The 22,480-nt window shown below is 37.1% G+C and overlaps 1 protein-coding gene across 1 annotated transcript in view; it reads left to right on the top strand.

Annotated features, from left to right (window-relative positions):
* The window catches only part of eys (EGF-like photoreceptor maintenance factor), a 341,768-nt gene that overhangs the window by 274,316 nt on the left and 44,972 nt on the right, over window positions 1–22,480 (top strand). The window contains exons 41-42 of the mRNA XM_088934016.1: window positions 20,090–20,198; window positions 22,166–22,386. Of these exons, the coding sequence (XP_088790142.1) occupies window positions 20,090–20,198; window positions 22,166–22,386 (330 nt within the window). The remainder of the gene's footprint in view (window positions 1–20,089; window positions 20,199–22,165; window positions 22,387–22,480) is intronic.

Below are 22,480 nucleotides of genomic sequence, written 5' to 3'. Positions count from 1 at the left end.
AAATAAAATGTCCACAGAATTTAAAATTTGTATTATTTGATTAAGATTTTGTTGCAGTAATAGATAAAAGCCTTAAAGTATTCTGGGTAACTGCAGATTCAAGAGTTACCAAGTCATTTTAATTATGGCAGATAATTCAAGGCCTCCATGCTTTAGTTTTTAATGTGGCCAATCTAATGTACACTGTAAGTGGATTTCTGTATTTTAACTACTTAAGAAAACTGAATAAATATATATATCTAGTGCTTCGGTTTCACTCACTGTCCAAAGACATGCTGGTACAGTAGGTAAAACTGGCCCTCATGCGATTGTCTGTTTTTCTCTGTGTACCCTGCAAAGTACTGCAGCCCATCCTGAGTGTATCCTACACTGCACCTGTTGCCTGTACTGGAAAAGTGGATTAGAAAGTGGCTGGATGAATATACAGCATATGTACTGTACTGTTAAAGAGATTTTTGTGAAGTTATGTATCAACTGTGTTCCCAAAACAGCAAAATTGTCGGCCCCAGCTTCTGTGGTTATGCAGTGCTTCTCTATATGAAGAATTTAAGATAACTCACCATTTTGCTTATGATTTGGGCATATACTTTGAATTATGCATGGTTATTTAGGATTCATTTACAAAGACATCATTTAATATCCCTCAAAACACCCGTAGGAAGGTCTTGCCAAGTTAATATGCTTCACTCCCTTCCTTGCAGGCAGTCATAAGGCAGAAGTGAGAGGTCATGATCCAACATTTTCTCTGCTGTGGAAGAGATGCCCCATGAAAAGTAACAGAATAGCCCAGCTGCTGAATTCCACACTGCAGTAGCATTCGTGGCAGTCATTTCAGAGCTTACCTTCCATACTGAGTGTTTCCAGGTGTGTGTAATATTTCCCTAAAAAGAAAAAGCTCTGACTTACGTGAGGTGAATTCTGTGCTTTATATGTGAGGTCCCTGACACAAAGTGATATCATTTTGCTGAAGACAACTAATCGCGGATGAGTATATAAAAGGATATGGGAATTTATATCTATAAAAGGAGCCATAATAATCCCATCAGCCTGTTTCACATATTGGGAGGAAAAGGAGATCAATACTAGGTAAAAGGAGCAAGGAGTAAAACTGAAATACTTTGGTCTAGCTTTAAAAGCATTCCAGTACCATTCCACCAAAGGTTTTGTCAATTAGCAGTGATACCCTCAGCTCTTCTCACCTTAATTCTTTGCTTGGAAATGGAGCCAGAAAGTGTCTTTGAATTATTTTGCTTCTGTTTGATGAAAGATTTAAAAGAAACTCTATACGAGATATGTCAAGGTTATGGTACTGCCAAATTCTTTTCAGCTATCATATCCTGTTACAATTCCAAAAGCTCCAAAAGCTAATACATTGAATAATTGCTCTGCTTACAACCATAAAAGACACTTCATAATGTAAAATATAGTGAAGGCTACATTATAGCAACGATTATCTACAGTATGTTGTTGAGAGATGATGTACAGTAAGTATGCAAGGATTGAAAATTGTTATATTTGGAAAATAAGAAGAATGAAGTCCTTGTTGTTTTACGGTCAAATTAATTTTTGTTTACAAAATATTTTTTGAAATACGAGCATGTTCTCCTACAATCTAATATGCAACACCTTTCATCACTAATATTCACTCCTGATCCTGGAAGGCTATCCTGTCTTCTGGTTTTCATTCCAGCCTGGACTCATAAGGACTTTATTTGAAACAAGTATTCACATTGTTTTATTAAGTTGGTGAGGATTATAGGTTGCATATAACACCTGGTGGACTGTGGCCCTCCAGGACCAGGAGTGAATATCACTGCCAATCCTGCTCTGTAAGAAGAGCTAAAATTAGAGAAACTCATTCCCTCCACTTTGTGAAATAACATTAGACTGCTTTTTTTTTCTTATTTCAAGAAAGTGTTTTATTTTCATGACACCCATTAACGTTTGTTTAATTATCACATCACATTCCAAAATTAGGACGTTCTGTGAAACCACTGTAAAGGTCAAATAACCATGCCAATTTTGTCATGCTGAACTTCTGTACAGGAAAGGGAATACTGCTCAGTGGGCTTCCCAGCTGACAACAGAATGTGCAGCTAAGAGATCATTAAACACAGCTACTGTTTCAGAAATGATATGGACCTAGTACTAGTACAGTTGTTTGAAATGCATACCATACTACTCAGTAGCATCAAATATCATTTCAGTTTGTCAGAATGACTTGCCAGAATTTCCATTATTAAAACACTTCTTTCCATTTTATAAACTTAAGTAAATTGTATCATCCTGTTTGTTTACTGTTTAAAATGTTGTTTTAATGTAGTAATCTAGCTACCTAACATTTTTATTATAAGATATAAAAATTGGGAGAAAGGCTTTTTGTAATATGATAGCAACAAGAACTTCAGTGGCCATAAAAATGTGTCAGATTAAAGAGTGATATCTTCATGATTTATTACTTTAATTTATAAAATTAGATTGTAAACTTCCCACTTTCTCCATGGAGATGTCTGTTTCGTCATATCACAGAAGAAATAGGAGCTGAATAAAAGATATAGGCATAAATATATCTGAATTTAAATGAAGAGCGGTTGTTTAATGTTGAGCTGATAAGATTGTTTTCTTTGAAAACACATTCTGAGCTAAAGACCAAAACATAATGTCATGTTTTTCTCTCTAAAAGGTTTTTCCTCTTGCATACAATTATCATAGCTCAGCGTTGTTTTTTTTTACCTGCTTAAAGAAATAAAAGGGTCTAATAACAATTATTTTCTTGTTTTTAAAATATATATTTCCTTGGCTGGCTGTCTGCTTCTAATATAGCAGAGAGTTTTTTGCAATGGAAAGCAAGTAGCAAGTATTTTATTTTTCTGAATATCTGTGTAAAATGTACTAAGTTTGTGGCAAATAACAGATATACTTGTGCCTCAGTGTGAGGGGTTTTCTTATTTATCTACTTGTGTATTTTAATATGTATTAGAATGATTAAATATGTTAGAAAAATAAGTCCTTGAAATGAACATTAAGAAATCTGACTTCCAGGTCACAGACAGGATTATATGTATAAAACAGAGCTTCTTTTAGATAGTCTGAATCACTACTGGGCTGGTTCCAAAAAAGTAGCTGAAATTCTGAGATTTAACTCATTGTAGTAACTGAGCTGGAAATTAAATTTAAGAGCATAAATCCACAACGTGTAACTTTATTGAAAACAGAATTTCTTTTAGTATCCTTACACATAAATGCCAGTTGCCAATCTGCGTTTCCCCAGCAATCTGTAGTTAAGAAGCTACATCAGCACATTTATCAGCTCAGTGTATTTATATTGCAAGTAGCTTGGCATGAAACAGAGATGAAACTCCAGGGCAGTGTCTGAGCTGGGTAGAAGCTTGTGCAAGCCAGAGGTGCCCAACTCCAGTTCAGTCCTGAAGGGCCACTCCCCAGTATATACAGTATTATACTGTAGGTCTCTTTAAATCCCCATCTTCTTGAGAACAAGGAAAGGCTTCAGCTCATCTAATTATGAAAATAATGAGGTCAAAATGGTAATTAAGAGCTCAGGTGGGGAAGACAAGAAGAAGCCTTCTGGCCCTCCAGGACTGGAACTGCATACCCCTGAAATAAGTGATCTCTCTTGGTCTTTGCTAACAGTCCCAAAAATATACTCTAGCTGTTTCCTTATCTGGCTGTTCTGTATCTTTAAAACTGACATACATATTCACTATTATTTGCTGGCTTTACAAGCTCAATTATATTTAACCATTTGTTTCATTTGCCTTGGGAACATAAGATCATAAAAGGTTGCAAACAAGAATGTATTGTTTATTACATCTTCCTCATTTGCTTGCTGGTATTTTTAGTGTTCAAGGATCTTATCCAATCATTTCTTCCCAGGAGTCCCAAATAGTAGCAGTGATAATAGTAGCAATTCTAATAAAAATTAAACCCTCTTTATTTTATATACTGTAGCACCATCTATGACACGGCATCTCAGGATGATTTAAAATAACCCACAGCAAAAGCTTATTTAAAGGCAATAAATAAAACAGAACAAAAGCCTACAGTGTTTCGAGCAGGAGGGATATACAATACTTAAGTCTGAACATGTTCGGTGTCCTTTTCCCAAAGAGCAGTTACCCATGCTAAGGCTTCCCAGGTACCGTAAATAATAATATCACATAAGGAACAAGTAAAGGTGTATTTTGTGCTGAAAAGAGAAGAAAAGAAACATAACGTTTCGGCTGTGGAGCCTTCTTTGGGTTGTGTTTCTTTCCTTCTCTTTTCAGCAGGGAATAAACCTTTACTTGTTCCATTGCAGCCTACGCATGCTACGCATGCTGACGCATCTACCTACTATACTTCATAATATTACATGAACCTCCTTTGCCTGGGAGGTGGGAAAAGACGATCTCACATTGAGTGAGAAAGCCACTGCAAGAAGATGAATCTCCTGGGAAGGGCTGTGGAAGGTGTGCCTGAGGCTCCTGGTAGGGGTGGGGATGCCGTGGGAACAGGGTTGGTGCTGGTGCAGCCATACTGAATGGAGTGAAACCCTGGTGCATCTGCATCAAAGCCTTGCACATGAGTTTGATTGCCAGCTTTAGTTCATCCAGGCTTGCCTGTTGAGACTGTGAAACAGAGCCGTGACTGCCCAGAGAAAGGTAAATGTCTTCTCTGCCTGCTGGATTCATGATTGGCCCAAGTCTTAGGTAAATAATGCTCCTCTACCTACTCGACGTGAATGAGAGCAGCAGTCTGATGTGGTGAGGCAAATAAATTTCATCTCTAGGTTTATGTAAAATTAAGTTACTTACATGAAGCATAGTATTCTGTTATACCAAGAGGAATAGCACATTTAGACATAGTTGACCTGAACCAAGTCCTAACAGTAGATAAAACTAACCTCTGTTTTTTATTTTAAAACAATCATCCAGCATTCAATATATTTGTGTGGAAAAGTAAGTGAACCCCTTCATTCAGTAACTTTTCGCATTCCCTTTAGTAGCAGTAACTTGAATTAAAGGTTTCCTGTAAGAGTTGACCAGTGTGTTGATATCTCACATGTCCCGTGAGGCATTTATTTACAGAAATGCTTTAACTCTGTGATGTTTAAGGTCTGGACTTTGACCTGGCCATTCCAAAATTCTGAATTTCTTCTTTTTAAGCCATTGTGTTGTAGATTTGCTTGTGTGTTTTGGATCATTGTACTATTGTATAATTGACTTTTGGTTCAGCTTTAGTTTTCAGACAGATGGTCTCACATTCCTCTAAAAGACACTGTTATACTGAATAATTTATGGTATTACTCAATGATAGCAAGGCATCTAGGTCCTGAGGCAGCATACCAACACTCCACCACCACTATGCTTGATGGTTGGAATGGGGTACTTCTTGTCAAAGCTGTTTTGTTTTCACCAAACGTGATGTTTTGCATTATGGCTAAACTTCTCCACTTTTGCCTCCTCTGTCCAGAGCATTGTTCCTGATATTTTTTCATTCAAGTGCTGTTTTGCAAGCTTAAACCAGTGTTCTTCTTGGAAAGCAGGGGTTTCCTCCAGGCTATCTTTCCATGAAAGCTATTTTTAATCAGTCTTTTCCTGATGTTATACTCCTTAACTCGGCCATTTAACTTAGCAAGAGAGGCCTGTAGATCCCTGGATGTAACCTCGGTGTTCATTGAGTCAGATCTCGGAGAGAATTTGGTAGGACGGCCACTCCTGGGTAGTTTGGCAATGGTCTTGAATTTTCTCTATTTTTAGATTATCTTTCTTGCTATGGAATGTTGGACTTTGTATTGTCTTGGCAATGTCTTTGTAACCCTTCCCAGACCGATAAATGGCAACAGTTCTTTTTAAGACTGTCACAGATTTGTTTGGCCTGGGCATGATGTTTTACCAAAAACCTGAGTGCTTAAAGCCAAACAGACAAACTGTGTGACTTTCAATAATCACCTAATCATTTGCAGGTTTTGCATGTGATTCTTCATATCCTCTGAATTGCAATGGTAGAACTAAGGATGTACTTAGTTTTTTACACAAAGATTCTGGAAGCTGGCTGATTTCTTTTAATTAAATAAAGGTTAAGTTAAATTATTGTGAGTGACACTGGGGGTGAAATTGTACAGCATAATGGAGCCCTTAACACTAGCTGGCTAAGGGCCACTGACAGGATGATTTAAAATGGATTGGAAAAGCAAATCTGAATTAGCACACCTGGTGTTGCAAAGCTTAATTGTATGCTTAGGCTTATGAACAGAAACTGGAAGCTCCTGATCAAAACAAATGGCAGGACAATCCAAAGTGCCCAGTTCAAGGACATGCAGTTCTCTAACGGACAGACAATGGGTGATAAGGTGCAACATGTAGCCTGTTTTAGCAAACAATCTCTTTTAACAAGATATTGTTGAAGGAAATCCTGTTTACAATACTAAGCAAGGATCCCCTCCCGTTTCCATTTGTTTTCCTGGGTGTATGTTTCCCAAGTGGTCAGGATTTAGTCCATTAAACCTAAATTAGCAAGAGAGTGCTTTATTGCAGACCTCACTGCTGATGGTAGATCTGAAACTGCATTGTTTTACATTTTCACACTGGGCCTTGTTTCTTCACCTTGTTCTTCGTTACATTCATAAAACTGTGAATTAATTGTAATGTTTCAGCTTTTAAATCAAGCTCTAATTATACAAGCCCAATAGAGTTAAATTAATGCACTACATTTAACATCTGCACTTAATAGCTTGTTGTAATATTGACCTGGGTCTTTGCAGCTCCACTCTAAGGGGAAACTGTTTGTTGTACATACTTCCACCATCACTGTGCAGACCCAGTATCACCTGTCATAAGGAATTAGTCATTCCTCATTTGGCTCTGCAAACTCTCCTCCCTGAACTGCTGTCAGAGTATTCCACTGTCATTTATTTACCAAGCTCCAAGCAGGATTGTGATGGAATGCTTTCAAGACATTCAATTTGGTGTGACTTAGAGGAAAACAGCACCTGAAACAGGCACGGAGAGAAAGCAATAATTAATAGAGACAAACAATGACTTGTAAATGAAAATCTAGCATAATGTTTCTAGCAGAGCATTTTTAAAGAAGTGACCACATAATATATTGTATTTGTGGTCTGATTGTTCTTAAAGTAACACTATATGTTTCTTTCAGATTAAGAGAGTGCTTTCTGCACAGCTGAATAAAACAGATAAGTGTAAAAATAAATCTTTGATACAACAGAAGCTTGAAGAATAAAGGAGCAAAAAGATTGTTGAGAAATAATCAAATTTACGATGTTTTTGATTCTTATGGTAAATTAGAAAATGGCAAAACATTGTATGGTGCATGTACTGTTATTGTTCGAAAGGCAAAGTTGTAATTGTATTAGACAATCTTCCATTAATGAAATGCACAACTATCAACATTAACCGGTTAATACTTAAACAAACAACATTGTATTTTTGTGATCAAGAAGTGAAGCTTAAACAGGATGATACTGGATGCAAGCTGTGTCTGTCCTTAGCCAAGAATCTCAGAGTTTTCTGTGACAACACCCAGCTACAGCAGCTGTCATCGATTAGAGAGGAGACACCTCTGATGAACAGCATGACAGTCCTGCTACTCTGCTGCACCATGCAACAGCTTGACCTTCCTAATAACCTGCACTGGGAAATGAAAGACAACACAGATATTTTATGTGAAAATTAGTCAGTGCAGGTGAGAACTGAGCTGTGCCAGATTTTACTGCATTCAGTCGCACAACTGGGTCTGAGACCCCTATTTGTTCTGTATTTTTAAGAGACACTTATGAGATAATTAATGTCCCCTGAGCAAATACTGCATTGTTTATTTATTGTATGATAAATTAAACGTTTTATCACCATGATTGCTTATTTATTTAATATACTATAGTTATTTATAAGCTAGGTAAAATTATTTTGGCAGCAGAGAGAACTGACGTTGCTCTACAAATATAAATATAGCAATCATTTGATTTCACTGAAAGGCTACATGTCAAGGCCTTGTTTAGCTTCTATGATCTGATGGGATCAAGCACCAAGATTTTCTGACTCAAGGTCACTGTAGGATGTACTGAATTTGAATTCTAATGTGTGGTGTGTTTATCTTATCGAGATTGTCCAAGTTGTGGTCTGGTCAAATTCAGATAAACAATTAATTGTAGTACAAGCGCAGAGGAAATAATCTGGTAATAGTAATTAAAAATAATTCATGTTAGTGCAAGTGACTGCAGCTGACTGATTGTAATCACTAGTGATCATTTCTGGGTTTTGAAACCAGTCAATGTCACATTGGCACACTGGATGTGTTATAATGCTAATCCAGAGCAGTGGCTGTACTGCTAATTCTGTAGAAGAAAATAAGTCCAACAAATTTATGCACACAACAATAAAAGCTTTGTAGATGATGAACAGTTTAACTCACATCACTGAGTCTTAAAAATGTAGCAATGACAGGAAAAGAAACAGGGAGGAGAAGCTGACTGCCTGAATAGTCACAGTGAAACTAATTCAGTGCATTACAGAGTGTGTAGCACTGGTTTTATGGGTGGCCAGTAGCAATATGTGTAGAGGAAAGCTCTGAGCTGAGACAGCACATGCTAACAGAAAGATTCGACAGCTACAGTTCTTGGAAAGAAAGAGCAGAGAGATACCTAGTACTGGGAAAGGACAATGTGATTGGAAAAGCTGTTGATGGCTACAGGACTCTTTGTAGTTCTGTACTCTTAGCTTCAACAAAGATACTGTGCACTTGCTGATAGTAACTTACTTTCAATTTATTTACTTCTCCTTGATAAAACGTTCATTGCTCCTGCAAAGCCTCAACACAATAATTAAAGAGAGTATCTTTAAGGCACAACTGATCAGTATATGATAAAATAAATAAACATAGAGCTACATTAACAAGTGTGGGTGGGGTTGATGCTGTAACATTGGAACAGCAAATAAGTTTTTTTTCCATCCTTCTAATTTCAACTTGATAACAGTTTAAGAATTGTTATGATGATCATCTATACAATAGAGAAAAGCATTTTGTTGTATTAGACTAGAGGTCTGTTTGCCAGGGGGTACTCAGGGGGTACCTTAAAGTGTGTGGTGCATCCAGCAATAACCAAGAGGCAGCCCTGTTGATCTGAATCTGAACATCCAAATGTCCGATAGTCAAAATATCCGAAAACCAGTCACAATTATGGCATTACTGGTGCACTGCTGAAAGGGACAGTACAAACCTTCAAGAATGATAAAACAGCTCCAAGTATGTTGTATAGACATAGACATTAAAAGTCAAAATAGTTATTTCTTGAATCATCGGATAAACTTCCAGTTTGCATAAACATGGTAAAGGAAAATGCATAATAATATGACCGAATTGTAAAGCATCAGATCCTCTACGACTTCAGAGTTTCTGTCCTTGAGTCAAATATTGCCTATAAATGTTATACAGGTATATTAAGACAGATCTGTCTCTTGAGAGTCATGTTTGTGATTTTGTCATCTGATGTCAATAAAGTTGCAGCCCCTCAGGGGTCATTCTGTGCTTGTCTTACTCCCTGTGGTTTCAGGTGTAAAAGAGGACATATAATTTGCCCGGCAGTACTACAGTCTAATGCCACCCAATGCAGACATGCCAAGGGATGAGGTTTCTCTGCAGGAACTATTTTTTTCACAGATCACAGCTGGTAAGAGTTTGAGAATGAATAAGTTACAGCTGTCTGCAGCATTACTAACTGTTGTTATTGGACGAGAAGTTGTGTCCTAGGGGAAGAGAATGTAATGCGACTGAGCCATGGGAATGCCGAGGGGCGGATCTCTCTCTCCCAGAAGCATGTGCTTCTAAGCAACCAAAGCTGTAGAAGCTATGTGATCTAATATGATGCAGATGTGGGCAGTCCCATAAGTGCAGGTGGATACTTCTCTGTGAGGAGACCTAGTTAGGGGAATAGTCCTGATCAGCTTCAGGACTGAAAGGTAGTAAGGTCATGTCTCCCATTTGCATGCACGGTAATATGCAGTAGACCTGGCACAGCAGGGCATGACAGACCTGCTGATCCAGTGTACAGCTTATGTGTCAAACTGTCTCATGCTGAGACACGGCAGTGAGAGTGGCCAGGCCGAAGCTGAGAGGGACACAAACAGCTCGACATGTGTCTGTATGTCAACAGAAGATTTGAGATGCTCCTGCTGTCTGTGTAGAAAGAAGTTTGTCTGGGAAATGAGAGAGCAGAAGGCTGTATATTGTGAGTTGATCTGCACTCAGTGAGAGCAGACGGTTGCATACTCAGCAGTCTCAGATTCAACAGAAGACTAGTGGCTGCATATATGAGTTAAAACCAGAGAGCAGGGAGATAGTAGAGAGGCCTTCCAGCAGATGCAAGTGCATAGCCTTGGACAAGAGGTTGAGGTACTGGAGTTTATGAGTGACATGAGTCTGGGGCTCGAGGTTGAGCTCACGGAGACAATATGATGTGATTGTGTTGAGCATGCAAGACCCAGCCCAGTGGCGCAGAGTGCAAACGTCAGCAGCTGGAGGTGGCCACCAAGTCCAACAGATGACTGAAGCACTATGAGTGAACCAATAGCCATGCCCATGAGAGCAAATTACATCAGTGAGAGTGAGGCTTCTGGAGGAATCTGTCATGGAGTAGGACTGGACACTGTGTCTAGGAGCAGGGACTGTCCCTAGAAAGAGTGAGAGAGTCATCGAGATGCAGGGGAAGGCCCCCTTAGAGTAGCAGCCTTGGTCACTGCTGTGTCGGGCCTCCAGTAAGGTAAAGAAGCTGGTAGAGCAGTTCCAGCCAAATAAGAACAACAGAGTCACAGGTCTTCCACTGCTTCTCCCAAAAGGGGCTTGTTAGAGGGAGAGAACCAGAAGTGTGAGGTTTGCTGAGCCCAAAAACCTAATGAGAGGCTCTGCAATGTGAGATGACCTTGAGAAGGAACCAAGGCATGTGTGACAAAATGAGGCCATGTGGATGACACTGAGGGTGGTGTGTTAGTGTGCAAACTAGCCCGAATGGATCAGGTCTAGAACAGGAGATAACCCAATGAGGGGGTGCATGAGAGCACTGCTCTTGCAGGAGATTATGTGTAATGGGAAAACTAGAGTGAAAGCCCAACAGGCTGAGATATTCATCTTCATTGTGGGCCTGCTGGGATCATGTCCTTAAGTGATGGCCGCAGCATGTGGCATCACGAGAGTCAGAGTGCATCCTTGTCTCAGAGCGTGGCATTAACATTTAATTATACATTTGTACCAGTGCTGTAATGTGCTGATCTTTTCGTTTAATTCTAATGTGTGTTATGCAGATATTTATCCACAACAATCTTCATATATAGACAGATGTGTGTATGGTTGTATATTTTTTCATTTGAACATTCATTGGAAATGACAGAATATCTGTGTATTTCACACAGAATCTTTTCATATTTTATATTTATTCTCAAAGTTGACTTTTTAAGTGCAAAAGATTGATCTACCTGTATTGAGGTGGTACTGTACATTGTACACTTCAAATTAAAAAAATCTAATTTACAAAACATTTTTTGCATGATTTATTTCACATTATATCTCTAAAAAGTTGTTTAGTGGGATAAATTAATGTATTTCTCACAGCCGAAACGTTTCCTTTCTTCTGTTTTCAACATGGAATAAACCTACTACTTGTTCCTAAATGAATGTATGCTATTTTGAAAAGGTTCTGGTATCCAATGAACTTAGAGATCACTTATCTTAATATTATTTGTTCTTTATGGAGAATGTGAAACTGAATGGCTCTTCTTCCCAGTACTACTTATTGTCTTTTACATATCAAACCCTCATGTATTTTTATCAAATTGAACTATGCTATACTTTTAAACTGCATGTTTATCACCAAAAATAGACAATCAGCCTTCATTTAGGTCTCACAAAAAAGCTTATGTTGTCATTAAGTGACATCACCTTTCTCGCAAGGTCAAAGGTGATTGAGCCTAGCATAGCTTTTAATAATTTTCCCTTGTTATCATAAATGAACTGAGTTTGTAGCAGGAATACCTAGAAAAATACGCAGCACATTCTGTGAAGTGACTTATTGTCTTTAATACTTGCAAACTTAAGTGGTTCAGTTGGTGAGAAAATCTCTACGCTTTCTAAATCACACGCAGTTTCTTACTTGACAGCTGGATAGTCCGTTCCCTTGACAACTTCTTTGGTTAATCATGGGTGTAAATAAGTTCCTGTCAACTCATTTTGTGGAACTCACATCACAATGTGCAATACATACAAGATACAGCTCCAAGTGAAACTAGAAGTCTGATTTTTTTCTTTTGACATGCAATTTTGAATACTGTATAACAATTGTGTAACAACAGATAAACTTCAAAATAAAAACATAGTACTATTGTAACATATTAACAGTTATTCCTACATATTAACTAAGTGAAAATGAAAATCTCCTGATAGACAGGTTTCAAAACCTCTGTGTTGTCTTAGATGCTTTATCACAGCTTTCCTCACCAGTTGTACTTACAAATACTTGTAAGAAAATGATTCCCTTCAGAATTTATCACTCTCCAAAAAAGCTTTTAGGAGTATAAGATCTCTCTAAGACTTATGTCATCAAAACTCTTAAGATTACAATGCATTAGATGATCTGAAATGTGGGAAAGAATTCAGGCTTTCAAGAAAGTATTGTTCTAATTGTCACCAATCAGACCTGGTTCTCAGAATATTTCCATGGGGGCTTAAAAACGTGTTTCTAATGTGAAGGATCAAACGTATTTACAAAGCTCAGTGTCTAGTGCCTGTCTCACTAAATAAGAATCTGCATGTATAATGCCCATATCTTAGCTTTAGGCAGTGAAGTGACAAAGATTCCCTGTCCAGTTGTATCAGTTTAATACCTACTCCAAATTGTAACATTTATTTTACAGACTAAAATAATCCTTTTAACGAATAAAGAAAATGAAAGAAATCTTGATAAACAGACTTTGATATAAATGCAAGTCAATTTTTGCTAACGTAGTACAACTCAGTAACAGAAAAATATCACATAATTTCCATTTACTGTCCATTTTCACTCAGTGTAATTTTCTTTTCAGTCCTGAAGTCTCTGCCACATTCATTGTTTTTAAATAATTCTATCTAATCTTTGGAGGATAATTTAAAATTCTGTATAAACAAGAGCTTTAATACCCAGCTCTAGAAGTACACTAGTAGCATTAATCCACCTACTTGTTGTTGTGTTACAGGAGGTCTTCTTCATCCTGGCCCAACAATTATCCATTGCTGTGTGTCAAGCTTATCATTTTTGTCACTGTTTTCCTTCCAATGTTTGAACCCTTTCCTTTTGTTACCTATTTTTATTCCTAAATATACCAATTAAATTTATATAGATTGTATGTGTCTGTGTAACATATAAAGGCATGTACCACTGGTCTTTACTGTATTTCAATGGATGTAGCAATGGAATGTGAATTCCATGCCCTGTTCTCTCATTCCTTCTTCCTACTGGAATATCTAGAATGTAACACTTTTAATGTGTATTTCAATCACCTGTTCTAGACCGGATTTCGAGAACAAAACATGATTATACAAACCCAATGAGGGCTGTCAGTCACCAAAACCCATTATGCATCAAATGGTGAGAATTTCTTTGCATAGATGTAGTTTGGGGAAGTTAAAGAACAAGGAAAAGTAATGGGTAATGTTGGGAAAACAACAATAATAATTAGAACTGTTGGTGGGAACGACCACGATCAGTCCGGATCTACTTCTGTGGAGCACTGTGGGGAAAAAACAGAGCAATTGAATAAGTAAAGTTTAACTACACACTGAAAAACTATGTGGAATTAGTATTTGTTCAACTTCTGAGCCTTTTTCAGGTGTGAATCTGAAATATCTATTAGACTGTTACTGTATTCTTTTATTATTCTTTTTTAGAATGAATGTGAGAGTATGTTGCATGTTGCAGCATTACGTTGTCTTAAGGGAAATTAAGAATTTTAAATTTGTAAGGCATTTTATACAGCAACACGGTAGCATGACCACCAGGATGAATCTAGGTTTACTGCTATAGCATTTTACTATTCTAGTCATATGAAGATTTATGTAAAGCTGGGTTAATCTGGCTCTGAATGATTCAAATCTCTGACCCATTTATTTCACTTTATTTGCACTGAATTATTTGGTCTTGTGTGTCAACAGAAGATCTGTTTGCAAGTACAATATTAAAAAAAATAATACAATTTGGAAATTCTAGCAACTGTGTTTAATATTTCTGTGGTTTCTGAAACATTAATAGAGAGAAAATCCTTATAAAGTCTTTCTATTTGGAGGGAAGTCGAGATAATACATCAATCAGTTGCAACCGTAGAAGCTTAATAGCAACATTTCTGTCATGTTACTTTACTGCCATCTGTTGACCAAAGACACACATTTTTTCACATATCTGATGCTCTGTTATGCATCATCTTTATTATCCTATGCTTGGAGTTTAAATTTACATAGATAAGGTTACAAATCGCTGCAGTATAGCTAATAATAAATTGGATCTAAAAAGCCTCCAGCCATATAAATATGTAGTGGGGCACTTCATTCACCACTGAATGCACCAGCAGCCAAACTACACACCAGGTCAGGTGGAGACACAAGAAGTTATATAACCAACTGAATTAAGGGGGAAATTAAAATCAGGCAAGACTGGAGTGAAATTTCATCAGTTTTGAACACTGCTCCTCTTTTGCAAAGTGCCACGGGATCTTTATCAACCAATATCTATGGACTGAATGTCACCATACTGGAGTAGTGGTTTGGTATTCTTGTCCAAATGGAAGAGCACCACTAACTGCTCCACCAACACTACTTACAGCAGCAGCCTAGTTTTTCTAGGCCATCTCCTATCCAACTATTAACCAAGTCCAGCTTCGAAGTTGTGGCCATCAAGAGCAATAAAGACTTGATGGGGGTAGTAATGATGAGGTTTGTCTGCTGGGATGAGCATATCCTACTTCTTTACGGCATTGAACCACACAGTCATGAATAAAGGATAAGAGAACACCTACTTATTTCAGTTTGGGTGGTTAGAGTGGAAAATGTCAGCTTACTGCCTTCTCTGTAAGGCTTAGAAAAACCTTTAAGAAATTGAATTACGAATAGGTGTTCTGCTTTTGAAACAATTTAAGGTGAATCATTGTTTAAATAGCCTTAAAGAAAAGACGAAATAAGTAATTCTGTGCCTTTTAGGCATTTGAAAAGTCAGAACAATCTAAAAAAGGTCTGTGAAGCAAAAAGGATTGATTTACTGGACTGTCAGTCTCTCTATCATTGGAGATCCGGGTTCAGACTTGCCTTCGGGCAAAAGCAATGTAAATGACTTTGGTGGTCTGAGCTCAGAGTCCAGTGGTTATACGAACACATAAAATCATGCTGTGAACTTTGTGAGAAATCTCTGGATGTGAGCCAAAGGAAATTAAACAAGTGTTAACCAAAAAATAAGGACCAAGATGAAGGAAGAAAATGTGAGTTATCCAAAAACCTCAGAATCTCTCACCACTTTGATTGACAGACCTAAAGTGTGTCTGATGATTGTTCTGGCAATTATTTTAGCACTGTCAATGTTGTTTTAAAATATTTTCAGTTGTTAGAAAAGGAAGCTATAATTTCATGAATATGCACATTTCTATCACTATCAGAGACCCCACAAAAGAAAGAATGTGTGCTTACGTTTATAATTCTTATGCAATAAACAGCTGAACATTAGACTCTATATTTGATTTGCTGGTGGGTTTTCTTGTTAATGTGGTGTTCTATATGCAAAACTGCTCTTCAAACTTTCTGAACTATAATTAGTCCCACCTGAGGCAGGTGGTCTTTGATTAGCTTCTGGGAGAGATCCAGGCGGGTGATGCACAATTAGCATGAGCCGGATTGCTTTGATTACTCTCATCTGATCGTTTAAGAGACAATTTCACCAAACGTTGTGAGAAACACAGACCTCAATACAGGACAAGTGAAATTCTGTGAATGTGCAATGTGTCATGCTTTATAAAATAGCCACAGACTGCTGTGAGAATAAATTAGGCATAGAATTGTCATTTCAGACAAAAATTGATGAAATGGAAAACTCCACTTAAGGGAATGCCCCCCTTTAAACCAGTGGCCTGTTGAACAAAATTTCACAAGAATAAAATAAAGATTCTTCTTTCCTTATTAATACTGATTTCTATGCCCACCATTGTATAACACCCTTACATTATTAGGAAGACTTAAAGGAAAATTTAACTTAATACCAGATTCATGTATTTATGTAGGACTGACTCTGTTATTGTGTGTACTCTTAAGATTGTTTATAAACAGTCAAAATGGCCAACATTAAACTAGGAGTGTACCACTAAGCCTGAAATGCTAATATGAGAATGTTAATAAACTTTAGTTGTTGACAGTAGGTTTAACTATAAAAATGGTTGCAGTTGTTTTTGTTTTCAACTACAAGAAAACAAAGATAAAGGATTAAATCCATTTCTTCAAGTTCAGCGAAATGGCACAATCAGTGGATGCATTTCTCTTTTGTCTTCCTCCACCAGGCACAGTTGCAAGCAGTGTATTTTAAAGACCACAGAGAGCCGGAGGCACGGGGGTGGGAGTGGGAGGGTAGTGACATTCCGACATGGATTTCATGACACAAGAGTGACAAAATTGTTGAAGCTTCAGTCATTGTAATTGTCCTTTTGCCATGTATAATTTAGACTGCTCTTGTTATTCCGTTGATATAGCAGCAGAGAAAGAGGGCAGAGCTGCACTTGAAGGCAATATTTCACTGTTCTCTTCTCATGAACAGTGTGAGCTGTGCTAGATTTAGAATTGTATTGCATATGTACATGTATTTTAGGTAAGGGATATTTACTGTCAGAATCTTTTTTTATTTATAAAATATTCACAGTCATGAAATGGTGTTATTGGGCAACTTTAGATTAGAATTTTATCTCACAGATCTTACATGCAATACCGTCAAATATAAGATTTATGAGCCCTAAATCTACTGTGGACACAAATGATTGCTAAGGGCCAGCTTTAGTGCCGAGGTAAATCACTTGAACAAACATACTCACGTGAGCTACTTCCATCTATTTATTCTAGTGTCATTACTATTATGTGTAAGCTTTTGGAAATGATCATTAAAACAAATCTAGAAGATCATTTCATGTAAAAGAGATTCTAAAGAATAATTGACAAAATTGAGAAAAGGCAGATTTTGAATAATCAATTGGAGGCCTTTGAACAGGCAGCAGCAGTGATCACTATAGTCAGAGCACATGATAATGTACTGTATATTTAAATTTTCAGACGTCTGTAGTTAAAGTTCCTTTTCTCATAAAAGACTAGGTCTCAAATTGCAGGAGGTAGTAATTTGCAAAAGGACATGTATTTAAGTTTAGAACTTGTTAATGGATATTAAACTAGGAACACATACTGTATAAGAGGTGAATGTTCAAACTGAGGTGACAGTGTCACCTCAGTTTGAGCTTTGAGTACCTTTGCTCTTGCTAATTTATATCAATGATCTAAATTTGTGATAAACTTGGCAAACATTTGCAAAACCAGAACACAAGTATTAACAAACATTATATATGATATTCAAAGCAAAGAATGTTCAAAATGATTTAGGTCATGTTTGATTTAAAACATCTGTCAGATGGCATTTAATGTAGACAAGAATTAGTGTTACATGCAAATTGCAAAAACATCCTATAAATATAAGATGAAAGATAAAGAAGCTGCTTATGAAAAAGACTTAAGTGTTTATGTTGACGCGTCGTTTTCATCTTCTAGACGATGATGAGAAGCAAAAAAAGACACAGAATTTATGATATAATTCATACATCCATTTTTTAACCACTTCATTAAATTCAGGGTCGCAGAGGAGCCAAAGCCTGGCACTGCACAAGGTAGGGTACACCCTGGCCAGGATGCCAGTCCATTATTAGCTGATCCTTTTGTGTGGAACAAATTTGATTAGTTTTTTTTCCTCTTGCAGAGGCAAGATTTGTTACATTTCAGGCAACAAACCTTAATGAGCTAAAACTCGCGTAACAAAATATAAATCCAATTATAAATCCCATTTGTCTATTTTAAAGCTGAAAGCAAATTTTAAAATATGCCCCAGAGAGAAAACTGAAATCAGCTAAAGACAAACCTACAAGGCAGTGTTCCTCCAGGACCTGGTCTCGGTACCACTGCGGTACAGTACTCATTTTGAATATTCTGCTTAGACTTGGTCACCACAAAAAGAAACGAATCTTGAAATCCTCTGAAATCAATCCAAATTCAGTGTGGGGACCTGATTCGGGGTATTCAAAATTCTCAAAGACAATGGCAACATTGGTCCTATGGACTTCATAATCGACAGAAAACAGTAATATAAACTAGGAGGAAGCCCTTCTAAAACAGAGAAAACCCAGGGCCCACTCTTCCGAACTGACATGTTGGGAAGAGGGGAAGAGGGAAAGATCCGAAGTCAGCTAGTGAAGTCACGGGGACCCTTCTACCCACAACTTTCCGTTGGAAAAGTAACCTGTGTAAAAAAAATAATTTATATGACACATGATAGTGTTATAAGCCAGCAGCCCAACTCCAAAACAGATCAGGTAGAGAAGTGAGAATTTGCTTGACCAGTGCAATTAAGGGTGAACTCTAGGTAGGCCAGATCGTTCAAACCCAGAGTGTCTAGTTAGGACATCAGGGTTACCTCCCTACTCTTACAGTTTGAACCACAGTTTAACATCAAGACAGGGTCAGAAATTCTGGTCAAGAAGGAAGAGAACCACCTAGTGGGCAACTAACACCACTGAAAGTAGCAGCCTAATGTCAGAAAAGTTACTGCAGTGCTTAGAGGTCTCCCATTTCAATAACGAACAAGTCTGTCTTTGCTTAGCTTCTGGCTATGATAAAATATTCATTTTGAAAGAGGCATTTGATTTACACCCTATTCTGTAGTATTTCTGCAGGATTTTATGATTGCATACATTTAACTTGTAATTTCATAATAGAAGTCTTGGCTTGTAATGTCTGGGCATGTCATTGCCTGAAAGGTCAAGCTGACCCCTGTGCCTTGTGTAGCATAACATGATGTGCTATATGTCATTCTGCCTCTGCATGCCATTCCAGATACATCAGTTTATGCCCAGGTTGTGTTCTGGGTTGATGCAGTGGTGGTACTGTATGTGTGACGATATGATGCTGGGGTTCAGCCATGTGTTTACTTGCTTGAGAAGGTGTTTATGTTTGGGGAGAATGACACTCAGAGTTGGCTGGCTGTGCACTGGGCTTTAAAAATGACAGATGATAAGTCTGCTCAGTCAGATGCTGAGAGGTGGCAGCCTGCAATTGTTCTGAAGCTTCTATTGATCATATAAACCACAGCACCCAGAATCGTTTACTTGAATGAAGCAGTGTGCTCCAGAAAATCACACATTAAAAATGTCACATTTATTTTAAAAATTGTATTGCTGCTTCAGTAGTGTTGATCCTTTCTACATATTTTAAATGTTGGTTGAGTATTATGTTACTAATAGCCATAGCAGGGATAATGTTTGTAGTAGTAACTGCTATAGTAGGAGTATTATTAATTAGTATTACTAATAGTAACAATGCTTTTATTGCAGCCCCTCACACATACAAAGCATTTAACCTTATTTATTATAATAAGATGTTCTTCCTCATCCTATAACCTTGGCAGATAGCAGTGAAACAGAAAATTACTTCACTTGTACCCTTTGAAAAGAATAAGAAAAAAATGTTTTTTTCTGAATTAATCATATGTCAAATACCCCTCTTTACTGCTCAGCACTGCACTGTAAGATCCATCACGACGTTATGTCATGCTAAGAAAAAAAAAGATAAAAAACTCTTCTCCCTTGGCATTTCACCCTGTCCAGGTCTGCGGCTACGAATTGACAGAGTAATGCATTTGAAATCTGAGTGTCAGCATTCACAGAGACTCCATTACAAGATTCTCCTCTCAAGTCTGCATAATTTTCATGGTCAAATGGATTTATTGTGAATGGCGCATATTTTAATGAGATTTTTTTCTCTCTCTCCTCCACAGATATCAGCTGCCTGTTGGTACAAATGGAGGACACTGTATTATAGGAGTTGCTGTGGATAATGGTCCTCTTATACTGCAGAAAGAATACCTGCACCAACGTGTGTCAGAGGTAACAAAACTTTGTTGTTTAATAGAAAAATGCATTCTGTTTGATCAGCATGGTGAGAGTGTGGAGTGATTATAGAAAATATTTTTGCTAAGGCTGGTTTTTCATCAGTGTTATTACACATCGTACAAGTTCCATTACTTTAGAAGTGCCTTGCATGTTAAATAACAGTATGATCAGACACATTTGCTTTTGCTTTGCATAAAGCGGCGCAGTACTCTTGTCCCAGTGGAATGTTTCAAGTTTAGTTCAGCAAGCAGGATTTCAGAATTCACCGACAAGGTGCCGCTGATGTAATTTTATGCCAGTGTTGTTTACTACTCAGCAAAAATCTGATTTCTTACCAGAAGATTTGTCATTAAATTATAACTTTTAAAAATCTATTGCAGCTTATTTATATGTCACATAAAATCTATAATATATATATATTAAATTGGAGCTCAGCAGGGAAATACACAGGAATCAGAGAAATATGGCCTGATATTCCAGCTCAACTTTTGCAACCAGATTTAGTCAAATTATTGCAAAATGTCTGTATTTTATGTCAGACATATTACTCATGCCAAAGTGGTAAAATACATCCACTGTTTTTTAAGTGTCACTATCTGTTACACGTTCTCTAATTGTGATGAAAGATGTTGACATGGCAGACATAATGGAAGATTTACTGTCATTATGTACATATATATATTTTATATATATATATTAGATATCCTATTTTAACATGGTTAATTTCAAAACTGATTCAGGATTAAAACTTTCATAGATATCTAATTTGACAAACGAACACTGCATTTTTCGACTATATTAAAATACATTACTGCATTACAATGTTAAATGTTTTCAGTATTAATAATAAAATACAGGTATCAAATACTGAGAACAATCTAAAGACAACCAGATTTTTTAATTTAATTTGACCCAGAAAAATTCAGCTGCTTGGGTTTTGATCTGGAGTTTAAGTCCATCTTGATTACATTACAGTACAGGGTTTAGTCACTCTACTTTTTACAAATATCTCACTTTACATTTGTATAATAATTACTTTTTCAATTTCCTGTGATACTAGATGATTGTCAAATATATTCAGTGAAACAAAAATGCCACATATAAAACAGAAATTGAATTGTGCTTTTAAAGTCTCACCAATACACTGTGACGGACATTAACCCAAAAATATTTTAAAAGAAATATATGCTTCTGTTTGACTTAAAATTCCACATACAGTATGGCATTTGTAGTTATAATTTCAATAAAATCTGAGGTGTTCTGAGCTTAAGTAATTACACTGAGTACAGCTTGTCAAAAAACTAGAGACATTTTGATTGGTGAGCCCTGTCAGATAATTAGCAGACCTCTCTGAAGAAATCTGAGACAGTGATTTGTGCATTTCTCAAATAAAATTGCCACAACAGAGCAACGTTTAATTACTGTACAAGTTCACATGAGGTCTCACCACTTATTGTGTGCTACATTTTTAAATTGGATTATTGGAAACCTGACTATTATTAAAGTTTTTGACTTTATGCATGGTGTTGGTTAATATACCGTATCAGCAGTTTACAAACACACTGCAGCATTTTAAAAAAAACAACATGGGTTTTTTTCTGGATGTCTCCCAGAAATAAATATCAATGTAAATTAATTAATCTACATATGGAGATTCCCATACAAAGCCTGGATAGCAGTTACTCTTTATAACACGAGAAAACATTTAAGACAAGCTTACAGGAACATGCATGGCACAAAACAATGAGAAAACAGTCTGTGTCTTCATTATTTATTAGATGAAACATAACCTACTAAAAATCTCATTAAGGTGGAAGGAAGGAGCTTAAAAAATAGGAAAAGTGATGATGTGTGTTCAGAGGGTAATTTCTGAGAAAAATTGTATGGTATTGTTCCCAATAATGGTATAATGGGTATGAAACAACCTTATTTGTTTTTCATTTCATATTCACAAAACCTAGGTTACTTTTGGCCCACTATTCCTCGGAGATATTCCCTCACATTCTGAACTGCACGATGGAGCTGGGGAGGTAATTGGCTTTCGTGGTTGCATTAGAGAGCTGCAAGTGAATACAAAGGAGCTCTGTATTGTGGAGGAAGCAGTGAGAGGGAGAAACATTGAGAACTGCAACACCCCTGTCTGCCAGCACAACCCCTGTCGCAACCGAGGCACGTGTGTCAGGTAGGAAACAACACTGCATATTCATTTCCACAAGGGTCAGACTTCAGAACGCAGTGATCCTGTCAGCTATATTAAATTGCTGTGCGCAATAAGC

The sequence above is a fragment of the Atractosteus spatula genome, chromosome 15, assembly GCF_055471065.1.
Source record: "Atractosteus spatula isolate fAtrSpa1 chromosome 15, fAtrSpa1.hap1, whole genome shotgun sequence".
Taxonomy (NCBI): domain Eukaryota; kingdom Metazoa; phylum Chordata; class Actinopteri; order Semionotiformes; family Lepisosteidae; genus Atractosteus; species Atractosteus spatula.
Note: the sequence above shows the minus strand (reverse complement) of the source record. Positions and strands in the feature narration are given on the sequence as shown.